Raw genomic sequence first — 15,491 nt, 5'->3', positions numbered from 1 at the left:
CAGCAATAAAAAGCCTTGCTGCTGCTGCACTTAATTAATCGTCCGCTGGAGATGTAAGAACAAGCTTTTCTTCCTGGGGAATGGACAAGTAAACACACACATACACCAGAAGTGACTGCTATTTTTTTCTCTGTACTACTGTACGGGGAGACATCAGTCAACACAAGAAGTTCAAACTATCTTAGTCTTATTTTTTGTGCCATTAATATTCGTTTCCCTACATGACAGTATATACAGTATTGTGTGCAAATACATGGAAAAACATGTTTTTATGTTCATTCATGTTCATTCTGGCGCCACACAACTCTAACTGCATCCTAAAAGCAAACGTTTACAGCGTTGCAGTACATCTTAATGTTGCGTTCACTTACCCCCACAATAATTCATCCAACGGCCGCCAATAGTGTTGCTTTTGTAGGCGTCAAATTCCTTCCGTGGTTGTGTGGGTCGATCCAAATATCGGTAGGACTGATCCCAATGGCAGTATCAGACCGATAAAACGGTGACGAAATTATGCTTTCTTTTGTTGTCTATGGTTCATTATTTGCAAATATCTGTGTTTTTTTTTGGTGTTGGTGATGTTGTCACATTAGTATAAGACTCAAGATTTCACTCAAGATTTGCAGTATCGCCCACCCCTGAAACAAGCCTCGTCTCGCGCCACTCGCTCTCCTGCGCAACCTCAAACCCAGCGGTGGGCGTGGCCACGTCGCTCTCGAGCGACTTCTTCCCGGAAGCAAGCTCTTCAGAGTTCTTTTGTTAAAAAAAAACTTTTTTGGCTGACTTTTCGGACGCGTCCATGAGCGAGTCGCGCTTTTCCCTCCCGTCATGTCGGAGTCTTTGGAGCCCTCCGGCCAGCTCAGCTCGCTGAAGGAGCAGGTGGAGAAGAAGCTGTGCGAAGTGTTGGACCGAGCCGGCACCAAAGGATGGCGAAGACTTGGGGAGATAGTCGGCGGTGACAGACGCTTCAAAGTCAGGTAAAAGAAAAACAGACGTTTCTTTGTCGGAAGCGTTTGTTTTCTCGTGCTGACAATGGGTTGGCGTTATGTGTTTCATAATGTGATTGACATTGCCAGGTCGTTATTTTTAATAGGTCAATAAGTTGACGAACCTGCTAGATCTACTTTGTTTTTTAATTACAATGGTTAACCACATAATATGAAAACAGGACAGTATCAATCTCAGACCCTTACTTTTGCTGACGGGCGACCGTAGAAACAGAAATGCCGCTTATCCTAACTAGTGTCGCGGGGGTGCTGGATTCTATCCCAGCTGACTTTGGGCGAGAGGCGGGGTACACCCTGGAATGGTGACCAGCCAATCACAGGGCACATATAGACAAACAACCATTCACACTCACATTCATACCTATGGACAATTTGGAGTCGCCAATTAACCTAGCATGTTTTTGGAATGTGGGAGGAAACCGGAGTACCGGGAGAAAACCCACGCATGCACGGGGAGAACATGCAAACTTCACAGAGATGACATAAATGATGCATAACCAAAAACACAATCACCATAAAACTAAACAAAAGTTAAACATGTTAATATCAAATATTTAACTCATTCATTTTCAAATATCTACCACCTTATGTGCTCATCCTCCAGCCCGGACGACTTGGAGATGTGCTCTCTCGAGGTCCTGCATCCTGATGGCAGTCCGAGCCGCACGCTACTGAGGCTGATGGGAGAGCGAGGCTGCACCCGTGGTCACCTTGTGGACTACCTCCAGACACTGGGCAACACTGAGGCCCTCCAGTGCCTCACAGCACCAGGTCGAGACCACAGCTGAGTTCATTCATTCATTTTCTACTGCTTATCCTCACGAGGGTCATGTGGGCGTGCTGGAAGCCTATCCCAGCTGTCTTCGGGCGAGAGGCGGGGTACACCCTGGACTGGTGGCCAGCCAATCACAGGGCACATATAGACAAACAACCATTCACACTCACATTCATACCTGTGGCCAATTAACCCAGCATGTTTTTGGAATGTGGGAGGAAACCGGACTACCCGGAGAAAACTCACGCATGCACGGGGAGAACATGCAAGCTCCACACAGAGATGGCCGAGGGTGGAATTTAACTCGGGTATCCTAGCTGTGTGGCCTGCGTGCTAACCACTGGACCAAATATACCCAGCAAATATATAGTATACGATGACAACATGTTTGTCACTTTCAGCTTTGCAGATTCTCATCCAGCCACAGTCTACGGCGCTGTTAAGCGGTCACAACCTGCGGCTCAGCTGCCATGCTGTAGGCCAATCGCCAGTGCAGTACCAGTGGTTCAAGTACAAGGAAGAGGTGAGCACTGCTGCCCACACAACAACCATGCACATCTCCAACCTTTCTCTAATTGTCATATTGTCACAGACCACCTTAAAGTATGAAAGTATCCGCATGTAAGGATTGTGTATGATAGGTACTATGCGGGTGTATACGCTCGACACTTAAGTAGCTGATCAAAAGTTGAAGACCACAATAAATGTTCTAAAATAGAACTCAAATGTTGAAAAAAGCAGGAGTTGTGTTCTGATATAGACACATTGTTTCAATCCCAGGTGCCAAACGGCTCCTCTCCTGACTTGGCCATCACTCAGGTCCACGTGAAGGATGCTGGCTTTTACGTTTGCAGGGTCAACTGCGGCGACTCCTTTGAGTTCACCCAATGGGCTCAAGTGGATGTTCTGGAGGTGTCCACGCCGTGTGGTAAGCTGATAACACAGCAGAAAGTGTCACGTGATGCTACATGTACTCCAGGCGTGTCCCGATCTTTTCATTTTTGGTGTAAAAATGTGAAAGTATGAGTGTCGCCAACGTGTTGTCACCTCAGGCCAGTCGTCAGAGGGTCGCCTAAAGGTGGCCGTCCAGCCTCAGTCACAGCAGCTTCATGCTGGCCAAACGCTGCGTCTCGAGTGCGGCGCTGTGGGGCGCCCCATCCCTCGCTATCGGTGGCACCGGAACGGAGCGCCCGTTCCCAACGCCACCAGGAGGAAACTCAATGTACGGAGAACAACCTTATTAGGTATCACAATCGTGATTTGCAAGGCTCACATGTTTTTCATCTTCAGATCCCTCACGTGACGGAGGATCACCAGGGCAGGTATTGCTGCGAGATCAGCAGCGGCGCCGAGAGAACGTGGAGCACCGAGGTTGAGGTTGTGATCGGTACGTCCGTTCGCAGCAGCCATCACAGTACAGTAACGCACTTGAATCCGTGTGTCATGACATCTGAGTGGTTGTTTGTGTTCTTGGCTGAAAGCTCCAAAGAAGCTGGTCCAGATTTCAGGAGTAATGGAGTGCTCTGAAGGTAGAGTCATACAGGGAGATTGGGGCTATTAGACAACTGCATGCACATTAACAATATCTTAATGGGTCCTTGTGGTCATGGAAACACTAACCAGCACTCGCAAGGGTTTTTTAACATGCATGGAATGAATGAGGCTGACTTTGAATCAAGGAAGGAAGAGGCTGCTGTCCAAAAATTACACCCCCAAATTATTTTCATCTTATTTTTTACTTTCTGTTAAAAAAAAACAATGACAAACATAACGGCCTTCATAAGGTATACCATCTGTTGCTTTATTTCATGGGAAAGATAAAAAAAAATGCCCTTCTGGCACCTTGTGGCCGTTTTTAGGGCTTAAAGCCGCACCAGACATGATCTCTTCTATTGTGCAGTTGTGTCATCACCTCTTTTTGCCTCCCGTGCAAAAACGCGTAAAAGACATATCAATACTTCTTTGAGATTGGGTGTTCTTGTTGAAACTTACACTAAAATAAGCATTATTTTAAGCTTAAAAATACAAATACAAGGCAGAAGAAGCATTCCAATTATGAATGTAGTATTGTCCATTGGCCACTAGGTGTCAGTAATTGTTCAGTGAATTGATTGCATTTAAATGATGTCACAACAGGCTCAAAAATAACATAATAATCATGATAATAATACAGGCTAACCCATGACAATCTAAAACTCAACTCTGAATCTCCAACGTCACTTCCTGTCTTCCAAATATCTACAGCCCGCTGCTAAGGTCCCAGAGGGAACACATCTACATATACACACAAGTAGGAGTTTTATTGACATCTTAAATTGCTTATTTACTCTTATCATTATTATGTTAGAGAACAGCAAATTGTGCATTACATATTGAATATGTTGGAATATGTGCATTCAAAGTTAGAGAAGCGTAAATGAAGTTCACCTGTAAAGTATATGCAGTACTACATTTTTAGGTTTATCCTGAAATGGATCAGAAATATATAGATGGCTCTAATCCTGATAAAAAAAACGTATATAGAAGGTCATAAACAGGTTTTCTATGCCGTCACTACGAAATAATCTAATAAATCACAGTCGGGTCTGGAAGCAATTTACCGCAATAAACATGCGTAAACGAGTGTAGAAAATGTCTGGATGGCATACAGACAAACATGTAGAAATACTGGTCCTTTTAACAGCGGTACATGTATTAAACCACCCATCTTTTTTCAGTTTCTTGTTCATTTTAACAGGACTAAAGGTCCTTTTGTCAGTACTGTGCTATAGCTATTCGTGTAAGAGCTTAAGTGATTCTAGTTATTATCAAGAAAACCTTGGAAATGACTCGGTAGCCTGAGCTGATGGTTGTTCGCTAAGAACACATGCAGAGAGCCGTTTGAAATATTTTAACTCTACAGTTATATAGAAATATAGCTATAGCTTCAATATTGAACAAAGCAAAATTTGTTGTCAATCAGAAATCACTCCACACTCTTTATTGCTCTCTAGTTCTACCATATCTTACTTATTGTGTGGAAATATGGGCTAATAACTATAAAAGAAATCTTCACTCGCTAAATGTACTGCAAAAAAGGTCAGTAAGGATAATTCATAATGCCGCCTACAGAGAACATACTAACTCCTTATTTCTAAAATCACAAATACTTCAACTTGCTGATATAGTTCATCTTCAAACAGCTAAAATAATGCATAAGGCTATTCATTTTCTACCGCTTTTTCCTCACGAGGGTCGCGGGGGGTGCTGGAGCCTATCCCAGCTTTCTTCAGGCGAGAGGCGGGGTACACCCTGGACTGGTCGCCAGCCAATCACAGGGCAAACAACCATTCACACCTATGGACAATTTGGAGTGGCCAATTAACCTAGCATGTTTTTGGAATGTGGGAGGAAACCGGAGTACCCGGAGAAAACCCACGCATGCACGGGATGGAAACTCATGCAAACTCCACACAGAGATGGCCGAGGGTGGGAATTGAACCGTGGTCTCCTAGCTGTGAGGTCTGTGCGCTAACCACTAGACCACCGTGCCGCCTTATATGCTCGGACTACATTAAAAAGCCATAGCATTTGTCAGGTTCAAAAACCCGACGCTTGTAAAAAACACTGCCTGTACAAAGGAAGACACAGAGAGGTGAGTTTCTTTTTACTTGCAAGGAGAGATGATGGAGACTGCACTGTTACAATCCTCCTACCAACTCTGAAACAGTCTCCATTCTCCTGCTATTTATTGAATCAGGAATGCCCTAGGTAGGGGGGTCTAACTATTCCAGTTGAAACCGGTTCTTGGGTGGGTATCTCCTCTTTGGCATGTGATCTTCCGGAGATCACACACACATATACATTCTGGGTCACATGTAGCTATTTCCTGTCCACGAGGGTATGATAGAACTATCTAGTGAGAGAATGTTCTGTCACGTTCTGTTTTCTCTAATCATGATATACACCAAATGTGCAGGCGTCACAGCATTAATCTTACTTTGCCATGTGAGTGATATGAAACACATGTGGATAAACAAGAGAATAGGTCATAAGAATATAGTACAAATAGGTCATAAGAATATAGTAAAAATAGAATAACTTTATGTACAATTCTTCCAACAGCATTTCAGTATGTGGAATCAAACTATGGAATGGATTGAGTAAGACCCTCAAACAATGCACAACGATGAGCCAATTCAAGAAACAATACAAGCAGTTGATGTTTGCTAAATACAAGGATGAAGAGTCTTGAACCAGTCATGATGTGCTATACATATCACTATATTGACACTTACTATGGTACCCATTATGTCATTGGATGCTCATATCACCTCGTACTTTGGTACGTGACAAAAAATAAAATTATAAAAAAACAAAACTAAAAAAACTTAAACTATACTAGGAAAGTGGGAAGTGAACAAATGTAACAGTTACTGATTGTCAAAGTACCAGATGGAGGGGTAGGATTTAATAAGCGTTGCTTCTTCCTACTCCTTTTGGACATGTGGAACTGTGAACTGATTATGGGATGCACTCAATTGTAATCTGATGCATGTTCAAATGAAATTAAACCATTACCATTACCATAGTGCGGTGAACGGCAGGCCTTTTCATTAACATTTTGATTATGTATTTTTCTTGCATGCACGTTTCCTTGGAATGACGTCTGGAAGTGTCAGCTCTCGTAATGCTACGTAATTCTGGTAGTAATGTGTTGTTGTTTCTTATTTCTAGATGACGTTTACGCTATTGGAGGAGGTATTCATCACACACACCAAAGTGTCATTCACATATTTGTTTATGATCTTATGTGGTGCTATGTTGTTGTTATTTTTTTAGGTTCCACCGATTTCCTCCTGAATAGCATTCCTGAGCAACTTTATGGTGAGTGTCTTTAAGTGGTATGTCTGCTAGATAAGTCTTCATATGAAGTCCAAGGCTATAAGGGCCACTGATATTTAGTCAAGCAACATATGTAAATATGCTAGAAGGTATATCTTGTTCAAGAAAAATAAAATCCATCTCAGCTTTGTGATATTGGTGACGAGAGCCCCAGACTTTGATTTAAGATGTGTAGTCCTACCTGGACCTTCAAAAGCGAGCATTTGTACTCCTCTCCTCTAAAAAGCGGAGCATAGTGAGAGAAATGATACATTTAAATAGTCTCAAGGAACATACGTATATCATGAAAAAATATATTTAGTATAATTGTCTGCCCCTTTAACCCCGTGCTCCTTCCCCAGCGACGGAAAAAGTAGCCCTGCTGATTGGCAATCTGACCTACCAGAACCACCTTCAGCTCAAAGCTCCCATGGTGGACGTGTACGACCTGACCAACGTGCTGCGGCAGCTCAACTTCAAGGTGGTCTCCTTGCTGGACCTCACCGAGTCGGAGATGCGGAACGCTGTGGACGAGTTCCTGCTGCTGCTTCACAGAGGGGTGTACGGTGGGTTCGGGATTCATGAGTGAGACTTATTCACTTTGGTAAAAAATGTTTTCCCGTTGTTTTCAGATACTTAGCCCCATTTATTTATTTCGGGTTGTGTGTTTACCTTTTATCTGTATATGAAGTACAGCCTTTCCTCCTCCAGGACATAGATTGATACTTTGTTGTAAAAGTCTGATCACCTCCTGGTGAGCTTGGGTAAGAAGCCAAGAAGCTCATGATGGCGTCATCTTAAGTTTCTTCCCTGTGTTTGATCAGGGAATGTGAAAATTCACAGATTTTGACTTCAAATGTTAAAAAAGAATATACATTTATAATCCAGTTCAATACATGAACATTATTGATTTGACCATGACCGTGCTTCACTGGTCGCTGGACTGTAGCAGGATGTGACGGACGTTTTTGTCGTTGCAGGACTGCTGTACTATGCAGGGCACGGATACGAGAACTTCGGCAACAGTTTCATGGTTCCGGTGGACGCTCCCAATCCGTACCGCTCGGACAACTGCTTGTGTGTCCAGAGCATCCTCAAACTGATGCAGGAGAAGGAAACAGGTCTCAATGTCTTTCTTCTGGACATGTGCAGGAAGAGGTGAGTCCTTCTCTTCTAAATGCGGACAACGCAGGAATCATCCAGGGATGTTTGTTTCATCAGGAATATCCATGACGACAGCACCCCCAGAGTCGTCCTGAGGGTCACGGCCAACATCGTCTTTGGATACGCCACGTGAGTGCCAAACCTGGCCCCCGCTCTGCTTTTTATTCCCACACCAGGTTAAAAAGGTGAGTCTTTGAAGGTGTCAAGACGCCGAGGCCTTCGAGCTGAGCTCCAGCGGCTTCACTAATGGCGTGTTCGTCAAGTTCCTGAAGAAGCGCCTGCTGGATGACGAGAAGATCACGGTGGTGCTGGATAGGGTGGCAGAAGGTGAGAAGACACAAGGATAAATGAGGTGGTGTTTATGTACGGTGATGACCGTATTCTGTGCAGACATGGGCCAGTTTGACGCCACCAAGGGGAAGCAGGCGCTGGAGATCCGCAGCAGTCTGTCTGAGCGAAGGGCCCTGAATGACCCGGTGCGGCCCGGCACGGCTGACCAAGTCCACAGTCGCCAGTGGGCCAAAGCTCACGGTAATGGTGATAGAAATTAGGGTTGCCAACAATAAACCGCTGCCACCAGATATCCGGTTTGACAAGCGAGAGATGGCGTTACATTGTTAGCCGCCTCCTGGATCCATTAGAATCAGTTAGCGTCTCTTAAACAATGCAAGAGCCTGGATTCCATAGCTTACCATGGCTGAAGACGACGAAGGACGAAGGATCTAAATAGCATTACCACCACGCTAGCTCGTCACCAGGAACGATTTTCAACACATCAGCAAAACGTATGTACATTATAGCGATATAATTTATCTTAAAACTAAGACCGGAACATCAAATTAAAAGAGCAAAATGAATACAGAGCCACCATCCACCACGAGGAGCCTTGACTTGTTATGTAACACGTGGCGCACTAGCAGGTGAAGGAAAAAGGGTAAAAATAGAGGATGCTATCTGTGCAGCATGGGAGAACGTTCGTATGCACACAATGGTGCTTTCAAGGACAAACAAAAACATGCAAAAACTTTGGGATTTCTAGCTGTATATTATTTGTTGAATAAAATAATGGTCCACATTTAAAATATTTACATAAAATTCTATGTTTATTGATTACAATACAATGTATTTATTTTATATTTATATTTTTTATTATTATTTTTTTTAATTTATATTTATTTTATATTATTTATTTTACTTATTGTGCTTTAAGTTTCTCGTAGCCTGGTTTGGCCCCACCTTCAGATTGGTTGGGGATCCCTGCCCTAGGGAACACATTTACTGTGACACAGGAGTTTTATTAACGTCATATTTACTCTTATTATGTCTACTCTATCGGGTAATACGAGTGTAAAGCCACTTAAAGCTGCCATTACAATACACTGATGAGACAATAACCACAGCAGGATGTACACTGTTTAGAAAAACAACAACCTTATTTATGTCTAATATGTCTAATTGTTTCTGGTTATAGCTCCTTGGGTAATACAAATATAAAGGTGAGTGTCCATTGTAAACGGGAGTGTAATACGCATCACTTTCTCACCAGCAGCTAAATAGCAACATTTTAAAGCGCATGGACACTGACTACTCATGACGCTTGAAACGCAGCTACACATTGTAGCATTAATTAAATAATACATTTAAAAAAACCCTCAGGAGGTTGCCTACAGCCACATCTGTTAATTCCAATTTTGTTTTGACCCGGCGCCGATTAGAGAGTGGCACTATAGGAGTCTCAGGGATTCATTGAAGAGCGGCTTTTTTTTTACCGCAGAGCTTCCAGAGACCATGCTTCTGGACTTTGAGTGCGGCGCTCAGATCAAATTGGGCTTTGCGGCGGAGTTCTCCAACGTGCTGGTCATCTACACGCACATCATCAAGAAGCCTGCCGAGCTCTCCTCGTGCCAGGCCCACGTCACCGACTTCCCACAGGTTGGTTGCGAGACCCCCAACGATATGACGCATCACTGTCTGGTCCTTAAAACTGTGTCTGTGTGTGTGTGTGTGTGTGTCTGATGTTCCTGCCAGGAGCTGGATGTAGATCCCAAAGAGATGAACAGGGAGACTCCGGAGGAGACGGGCATCTACCTTCTGTCCAGCAGCCTGCCACAGCACTGCCTCTACACCAGACTCAGCTCACTGCAGAAACTCAGGGTAACGTTCATCACTTTCAAATCTACTCATTTATTCTGCTGGGATGCTGGTTATGATACCATAGTATAATAGCAGTCATCACGGGATAACAAACACCCCCTAGTGGCTGTGAGGGGGATGACATTTTTAAAATTCTAATTGTACAACATCAGTTGCATTTATTAAAATAAAACAATATTAAAACATAATAAAATAGGCCCAGCCAGGCACAGCCCGAAGAGGCTACATGGGTCGGGTGCAGAGTGAGTTGGGTAGCGGCCGGAGGGGGGAAAGGGAGTTTCCCTTCGCCTTTTGGTGGGGGACGGGTCGCTGAGGCAAAAACTCTGGCATGAAAGGAGTTTGGAGAAGCCATGGAGAACGACTTCCAGACAGCTTTGAAGAGATTCTGGACCACCATCTGCCGTCTTAAAAAGGGGGACCACCACCCCGGTCTGCCCTTTGTCACCCATTCTGTTCATGACTCCACAGAATTACAGAATATCCAGGCGCAGCCAAGGCGTTGAGGGGTTTTGGTTTGAGAGGAGCCAGAGGAGGTGGCTTGGGCATCTGCTTGATGCCCCCTGGACGCCTCCCTGGGGAGGTGTTTACAGAAAACTGGGGGGAAAATAGGACGTAAATTAAAAAATAAAAGCTGACCTGTTTGCTGCTTCTAACTCCCCACCAGGAGGCGCTGGTGTTTACCGTGTGCCTCAGGGGCGCCTCTGCCACCATGGACCACGATGACACTGTCTGCTGGACAAAACAAGTCAACATTGGAATGCCGCTGATCGCCCGCCTGGACCTGCATGAAGCCACACGCCAAAACAGTTGCTTGCAGACGTGCACGATGCCCCACAGCCCCGGTCAGAGCCCAGCCCCCCAGGATTGTCTGTACCCGCAGCAAACTCCAGACCAGGACCCCAGCCTCCTGTCCCACCAGTGTCACCACCTTTACGTGGGGGCAGCGGTGGCGACAGATGGCGGTGTGGAGCACGCCCACAGCTCTAGCATCCCCATCGAGGCCAGCGACGACATGGATGAGCTGCAGACGGCGTTCATCAACAGCCTTCAAATCCAGCAGGCGTGAGGCGTCCCTGATACCATCTGGAAGGTGACTGTGTCTCAAGACGTAAAAAAAAACACAAAAAACAAACAGTTAGTTCAAAGAAGTCAAAGTCTCAAAGGGAATGTTTCTACCAGGAGAATTTATCATACATTTCTCTTCATAACAGTTTCACATACAGTAATTATATTCTGCTAAACATACCTAACGTAGCTATTATAGTACAAAACATATAATAAAGAAAGTTAAGGAATGATTGCTACAGGTGGTGAGAAAAAATGTGTTTAAGAACCTTTAAAAAAATAAAACAATGAATCACATTTTTATATCTTGCGGTTGCACACAATTATATTATGTTAAACAATTATTGTAGTAATATCATAAAAATAGTTAGCATATAACTAATATGGAAATAATTACATTTATATCTATATTTTTTTATGCATAGAGCATTTTAGGTGTGTTTTTTATTATACCGTATAATAGCATATGTATGTAAGAGACAATTTTTATTTACGGTAATGACTTTCCATTAAGGAGGCCCTTGACCACAGGAAGCTGTGGAATGAATCTGTTTCTGCATTAAACCTGACATCGTACTCGCTGATCACAACTAAACTCTCCAATGCCTGCAGCTGTCACATCCTGTCACGACAGGGATTTGGCATCCTGCAGGAGAAATGTTTTAAAACCATATATTGTAATACTAGTAGTGCTGGGTAAAAATAGCATAGAGAAAACTGTTGAAGCCTTGCAGAACAGAACACAAACACTCTTGTAGCCTGGATAATAAATGAATAATGACAGGAGCCTGCGGGCTGGACGCTGACATCACTGCATCTTCGCCACTACTGATGAGTCCGAGAGGGTGGAGGCATGATGCAGCAGCCCGGTGAAAAAAGAAGGGGCTGGAGAGGAAGGAGAAAGCTGCTCCACTCTTGCAAGAAGACACTCTGAATAACACCGTCATCATGCTGGCCTCCAGGATGCCTCTGTGCTTTGGCATCTTCCTGCTCTTCTGCAGACACATCAATGCAAGTAAATGTGTTTGTGATGTATGTAGTTATCCTTGGGGTGATGTAACCTTGCAAAAAGAAACCAAATTTCTGCATGTTTGTGTGTGTTTTTACATTATAGTTTTTGTAGAGTACTTAAATAAAATTTATTTTAATGCAGTCTTCCTCATATGTTGTCCTTGCTAACTTATTACAGGTGCCACTATTGCTCATTTTAGTGGGCTTTTTTATCCTCATAGGCCGCCGTAGGCAGGTGCGGGGGGGGTTACTAGCTCAGTAAGCTAATAGCCGTTAGCGAACTGAACGACACAATTGCAGCAAACAAATGTGCATGATAACGTTTGTTTCAAATTACCATGTATCGTAAAATACCACTTATAGTTACAAGAAATGAGCTACATGAGTGACAAATTGCTCAAGGACGGACGACTACGTAACACACTAGTTGTAAAAGTGCATTGTGGGTAACGTAGTATTAGCCATTTTTGCCTCGCACGGGCCAGATTTCATATAGAAACTGCACCATATTTTGGTAATAAAGTATTTTTTTACCAGAGACGGAGGGGTATACGCTGCCCCCAGTGGAGTCTGTCGACCAGCTCCCAGCAAACGTGCGGAGTGTCGTCTTAAAAGGTAAACTTTCTCCACATATCCCTGGGAGGCAAAACGCCATTTTTTGTCATTTGTGTACAATTAAGGTAAAAGCCACACCGATAAAGTGGAAGTGTTGCACCCCATTAACCTGACGCTCCAATGTACCTGGACCGGAAACTCCAACAAGATGGAAAACATAACGGGATACTGGAGAAAAGATGGGCAGGATATTGACAACAGTCACACGACATTACGGCTGGAGAACCAACAGTATAATCTACAAAGGACGTAAGTCATTATTATATTGTGGCCAATACAAGAAGAATATTTGTTTGTACTTACTTTGACCCTCAAAGGCCACTGTAGTCAGGGGGGAACTCGAGCCTAATAGCAATGCTAATAGCTTACAAGCTAGCGACAGAATTTAGAAAACAAATCGATTTATTTTATATGAATGATTTTCAAATCTCTGTACCACTTATTAGTGTCCCAAAACTACAACTTTGACTTGATTCAAACATGCTAGTCGATATTATTGAAAGCATTAATATCAACAGCCTTGGCAAAAATTATATATTATATTGTAGAGACCGGGGTTCAATTCCACCCTCAGCCATCTCTGTGTGGAGTTTGCATGTTCTCCCCGTGCATGCGTGGGTTTTCTCCGGGTACTCCGGTTTCCTCCCACATTCCAAAAACATGCTAGGTTAATTGGCAACTCCAAATTGTCCATAGGTATGAATGTGAGTGTGAATGGTTGTTTGTCTATATGTGCCCTGTGATTGGCTGGCCACCAGTCCAGGGTGTACCCCGCCTCTCGCCCAAAGACAGCTGGGATAGGCTCCAGCACCCCTGCGACCCTCGTGAGGATAAGCGGTAGAAAATGAATGAATGAATAATCCTGTTTGTTGATATTCTTACACTGTATTTTTACATTTATATTTCACTTTTCCCTGTGAGGGTTTGCCACAGAGAGGAACTAATGATGTTTGTTGTGTGTTTCCCAACAGGTTTGCTATTAAAGATGAAGAAAGCCTTGGAAGATACTCGTGCATGTTTGGAAATGACGCAAAGATTGATTTTGTTTTGGCAGGTACAACACATTATATGATATTTTTTTAGCAGTAGAGTAGTTTGTTATTGTTGTTGTTGTTGTTATTAAGACGCTAATGCTTGCTTCCAGTGCCGCAGATCAGTGATGTGCGAGACAAACCCATCGTCAGCTACGTGGGAGACTCTGTGGTGATTGTGTGCAAAATGGACGATGCCAAGCCAAAGCCAAAAACCTGGTTCTGGTTTCAAGCCAACGGCACTGAAAATGTAATTGGAGATGCATGCTTTTCATTGGACGGCAACAAGTACTTCATTAATTTCATTTTGTCATGTTTCAGGCCGAGATAGACGCAGCAGCGGAGCCTCAAAAGTACGAAATAAAAAACGACGGCAGGGTGACCAAACTGCTGTTGCACAATCTGACCCATGCAGACTCGGGTCTGTTTCACTGCGCCGCCGTCTACGCCATCGGCGCAGCCACCAGCCAGGTGGAGTTAAAGGTCAGCTGCCACCTTGTTGCTGTTCTGGAGCACCTGTCGCATGTCTGGTGAACAGATGCTGTGCTTTAAAGGTGATCACCATTTATGAGCCGCTGAAGCCCTTTGTGGCCATCGTGGTGGAGGTGCTCATCCTGGTTGCCGCCATTCTGCTGTTTGAGAGGAGTCAGGCCAAGAAGCGCAAAGCAGCAGGTTGATTGTCACACATACATCATCATTCATATCTCAGACAGTGGAACACCGAAATAGATTCCCCTTAAATGGAAAAATATCATTTAACTGTTTATCAAAGGCGGGACTTAATGGGTGATAAAATTGTGTCTGTGCATCTCAGCTTCAGGGAGCGAAACGGCTGACGCTGAGCATGCTACTGACGCCGTCACCAGCACCACCACCACGTGAGTACCTCATTGCATTGTGGATACCAAGCATGCACGTGTTGACTGCCTGTGGATTTCAGCCCACAGGGAGAAGCCAATGGAGTGGAGGAGACGTCGTCCACCAGACAACGCAAAGTGTGAAAGCACAGGCAGGTTATGTAACAAAACACAAAGCAATAGTTCATCCAAACATTTAGCACTGTTAGCACTGAACGACAAAAGGCAATACCCATGTTGCGTCTTAAGTTTTAGTTGACAGTGAAGTCTGCGTCTTCCCACTTCCTGTTGAGGTGCTCCAAATGTCTTTGCTGCTAAACAGTCCCAGTCAGAAGAATTGTTATTATACAAGTAATGCACAAAATTGTTAACACTGCCTTACTCTCTTTAAAAAAGCAGGTCATTATTTATGCCGTATTAGCTTTGATGTATTTATCTTTTGGATGTCCTGCGTGCCAAGACGGTGTCTATAATCACTTACGTACTGCTATAAATTCATATGTGCACGTCTTCATGTCACATTTAATATACAGTATGTCATCTAGCTGGTAAATACACGTGTAAGTTATTTTCTGTGTGGTGTTTCATGAGATTAAAAGCCAACGTTAATAAGACCCTAATGCTGTTTACTTGGGAAAGTAAGGAGAGAAAGGACAGGGAGTCAGACAGTGTTATATGTTTCTCTTAGAAATAAGACATTATATGTATAGCAAGTCTTTATTGCCCTGCTGGCTCCTTGCTTATCCAACAGCATACAGGCTTCCGTGTTCTTCCCTGTGCTAAGCCTCATTGGTAATGTAGTATACAATATTAACCAACAGACGGGTTTAAAAAAAATAAAAAATAAACTAAGACTATGCAATACCCAACGTCGTCATTTAGACGTTAATTCATTGCTACGTAAATCTGCTGAGCAGACGAAAGAGTACCACCTGCTGGATGAAAGTAC

The 15,491-nt window shown here is 43.7% G+C and overlaps 2 protein-coding genes across 3 annotated transcripts; both read left to right on the top strand.

Annotated features, from left to right (window-relative positions):
• Positions 1–715: 715 nt before the first annotated feature.
• On the top strand, positions 716–12,180 carry malt1 (MALT paracaspase 1). The gene is made up of 17 exons (XM_078789531.1): positions 716–977; positions 1,612–1,778; positions 2,184–2,305; positions 2,563–2,740; positions 2,835–3,004; positions 3,073–3,169; positions 3,264–3,311; positions 6,499–6,522; positions 6,604–6,648; positions 7,008–7,211; positions 7,626–7,803; positions 7,867–7,938; positions 8,009–8,136; positions 8,200–8,340; positions 9,584–9,741; positions 9,838–9,963; positions 10,628–12,180. The coding sequence occupies exons 1-17, from the start codon at positions 829–831 to the stop codon at positions 11,027–11,029; spliced, it is 2,409 nt and encodes an 802-aa protein (XP_078645657.1). The 5' UTR covers positions 716–828; the 3' UTR covers positions 11,030–12,180.
• emb (embigin) lies at positions 11,895–15,275 on the top strand. 2 transcript variants are annotated; one of them, XM_058070256.2, is made up of 9 exons: positions 11,895–12,043; positions 12,577–12,654; positions 12,720–12,903; positions 13,626–13,708; positions 13,799–13,935; positions 14,007–14,168; positions 14,240–14,357; positions 14,500–14,563; positions 14,633–15,275. In XM_058070256.2, the coding sequence occupies exons 1-9, from the start codon at positions 11,977–11,979 to the stop codon at positions 14,799–14,801; spliced, it is 1,062 nt and encodes a 353-aa protein (XP_057926239.2). In that variant the 5' UTR covers positions 11,895–11,976; the 3' UTR covers positions 14,802–15,275. The 2 variants fall into 2 exon arrangements, with proteins under 2 accessions (XP_057926239.2, XP_057926240.2); XM_058070257.2 differs by having other exon boundaries at positions 14,626–15,275.
• Positions 15,276–15,491: the final 216 nt, after the last annotated feature.

This window comes from Doryrhamphus excisus, linkage group LG3 (genome assembly GCF_037039965.1).
Source record: "Doryrhamphus excisus strain RoL-2023G ecotype Guam linkage group LG3, RoL_Dexc_Guam_v1.1, whole genome shotgun sequence".
Taxonomy (NCBI): domain Eukaryota; kingdom Metazoa; phylum Chordata; class Actinopteri; order Syngnathiformes; family Syngnathidae; genus Doryrhamphus; species Doryrhamphus excisus.
The sequence above is the reverse complement of the archived record's forward strand: the minus strand, read 5'-3'. Positions and strand labels throughout refer to the sequence as shown.

Excerpts from the sequence above, each read along its gene's own strand:
- malt1 (XM_078789531.1), top strand. The coding sequence starts at position 829 with ATGTCGGAGTCTTTGGAGCCCTCCGGCCAGCTCAGCTCGCTGAAGGAG. Across the intron at positions 1,779-2,183 it reads CCAGTGCCTCACAGCACCAG|CTTTGCAGATTCTCATCCAG; the intron begins GTCGAGACCACA and ends TGTCACTTTCAG. Across the intron at positions 3,170-3,263 it reads CGAGGTTGAGGTTGTGATCG|CTCCAAAGAAGCTGGTCCAG; the intron begins GTACGTCCGTTC and ends CTTGGCTGAAAG.
- emb (XM_058070256.2), top strand. The coding sequence starts at position 11,977 with ATGCTGGCCTCCAGGATGCCTCTGTGCTTTGGCATCTTCCTGCTCTTC. Across the intron at positions 14,358-14,499 it reads CAAGAAGCGCAAAGCAGCAG|CTTCAGGGAGCGAAACGGCT; the intron begins GTTGATTGTCAC and ends TGTGCATCTCAG. Across the intron at positions 14,564-14,632 it reads GTCACCAGCACCACCACCAC|GGAGAAGCCAATGGAGTGGA; the intron begins GTGAGTACCTCA and ends TTCAGCCCACAG.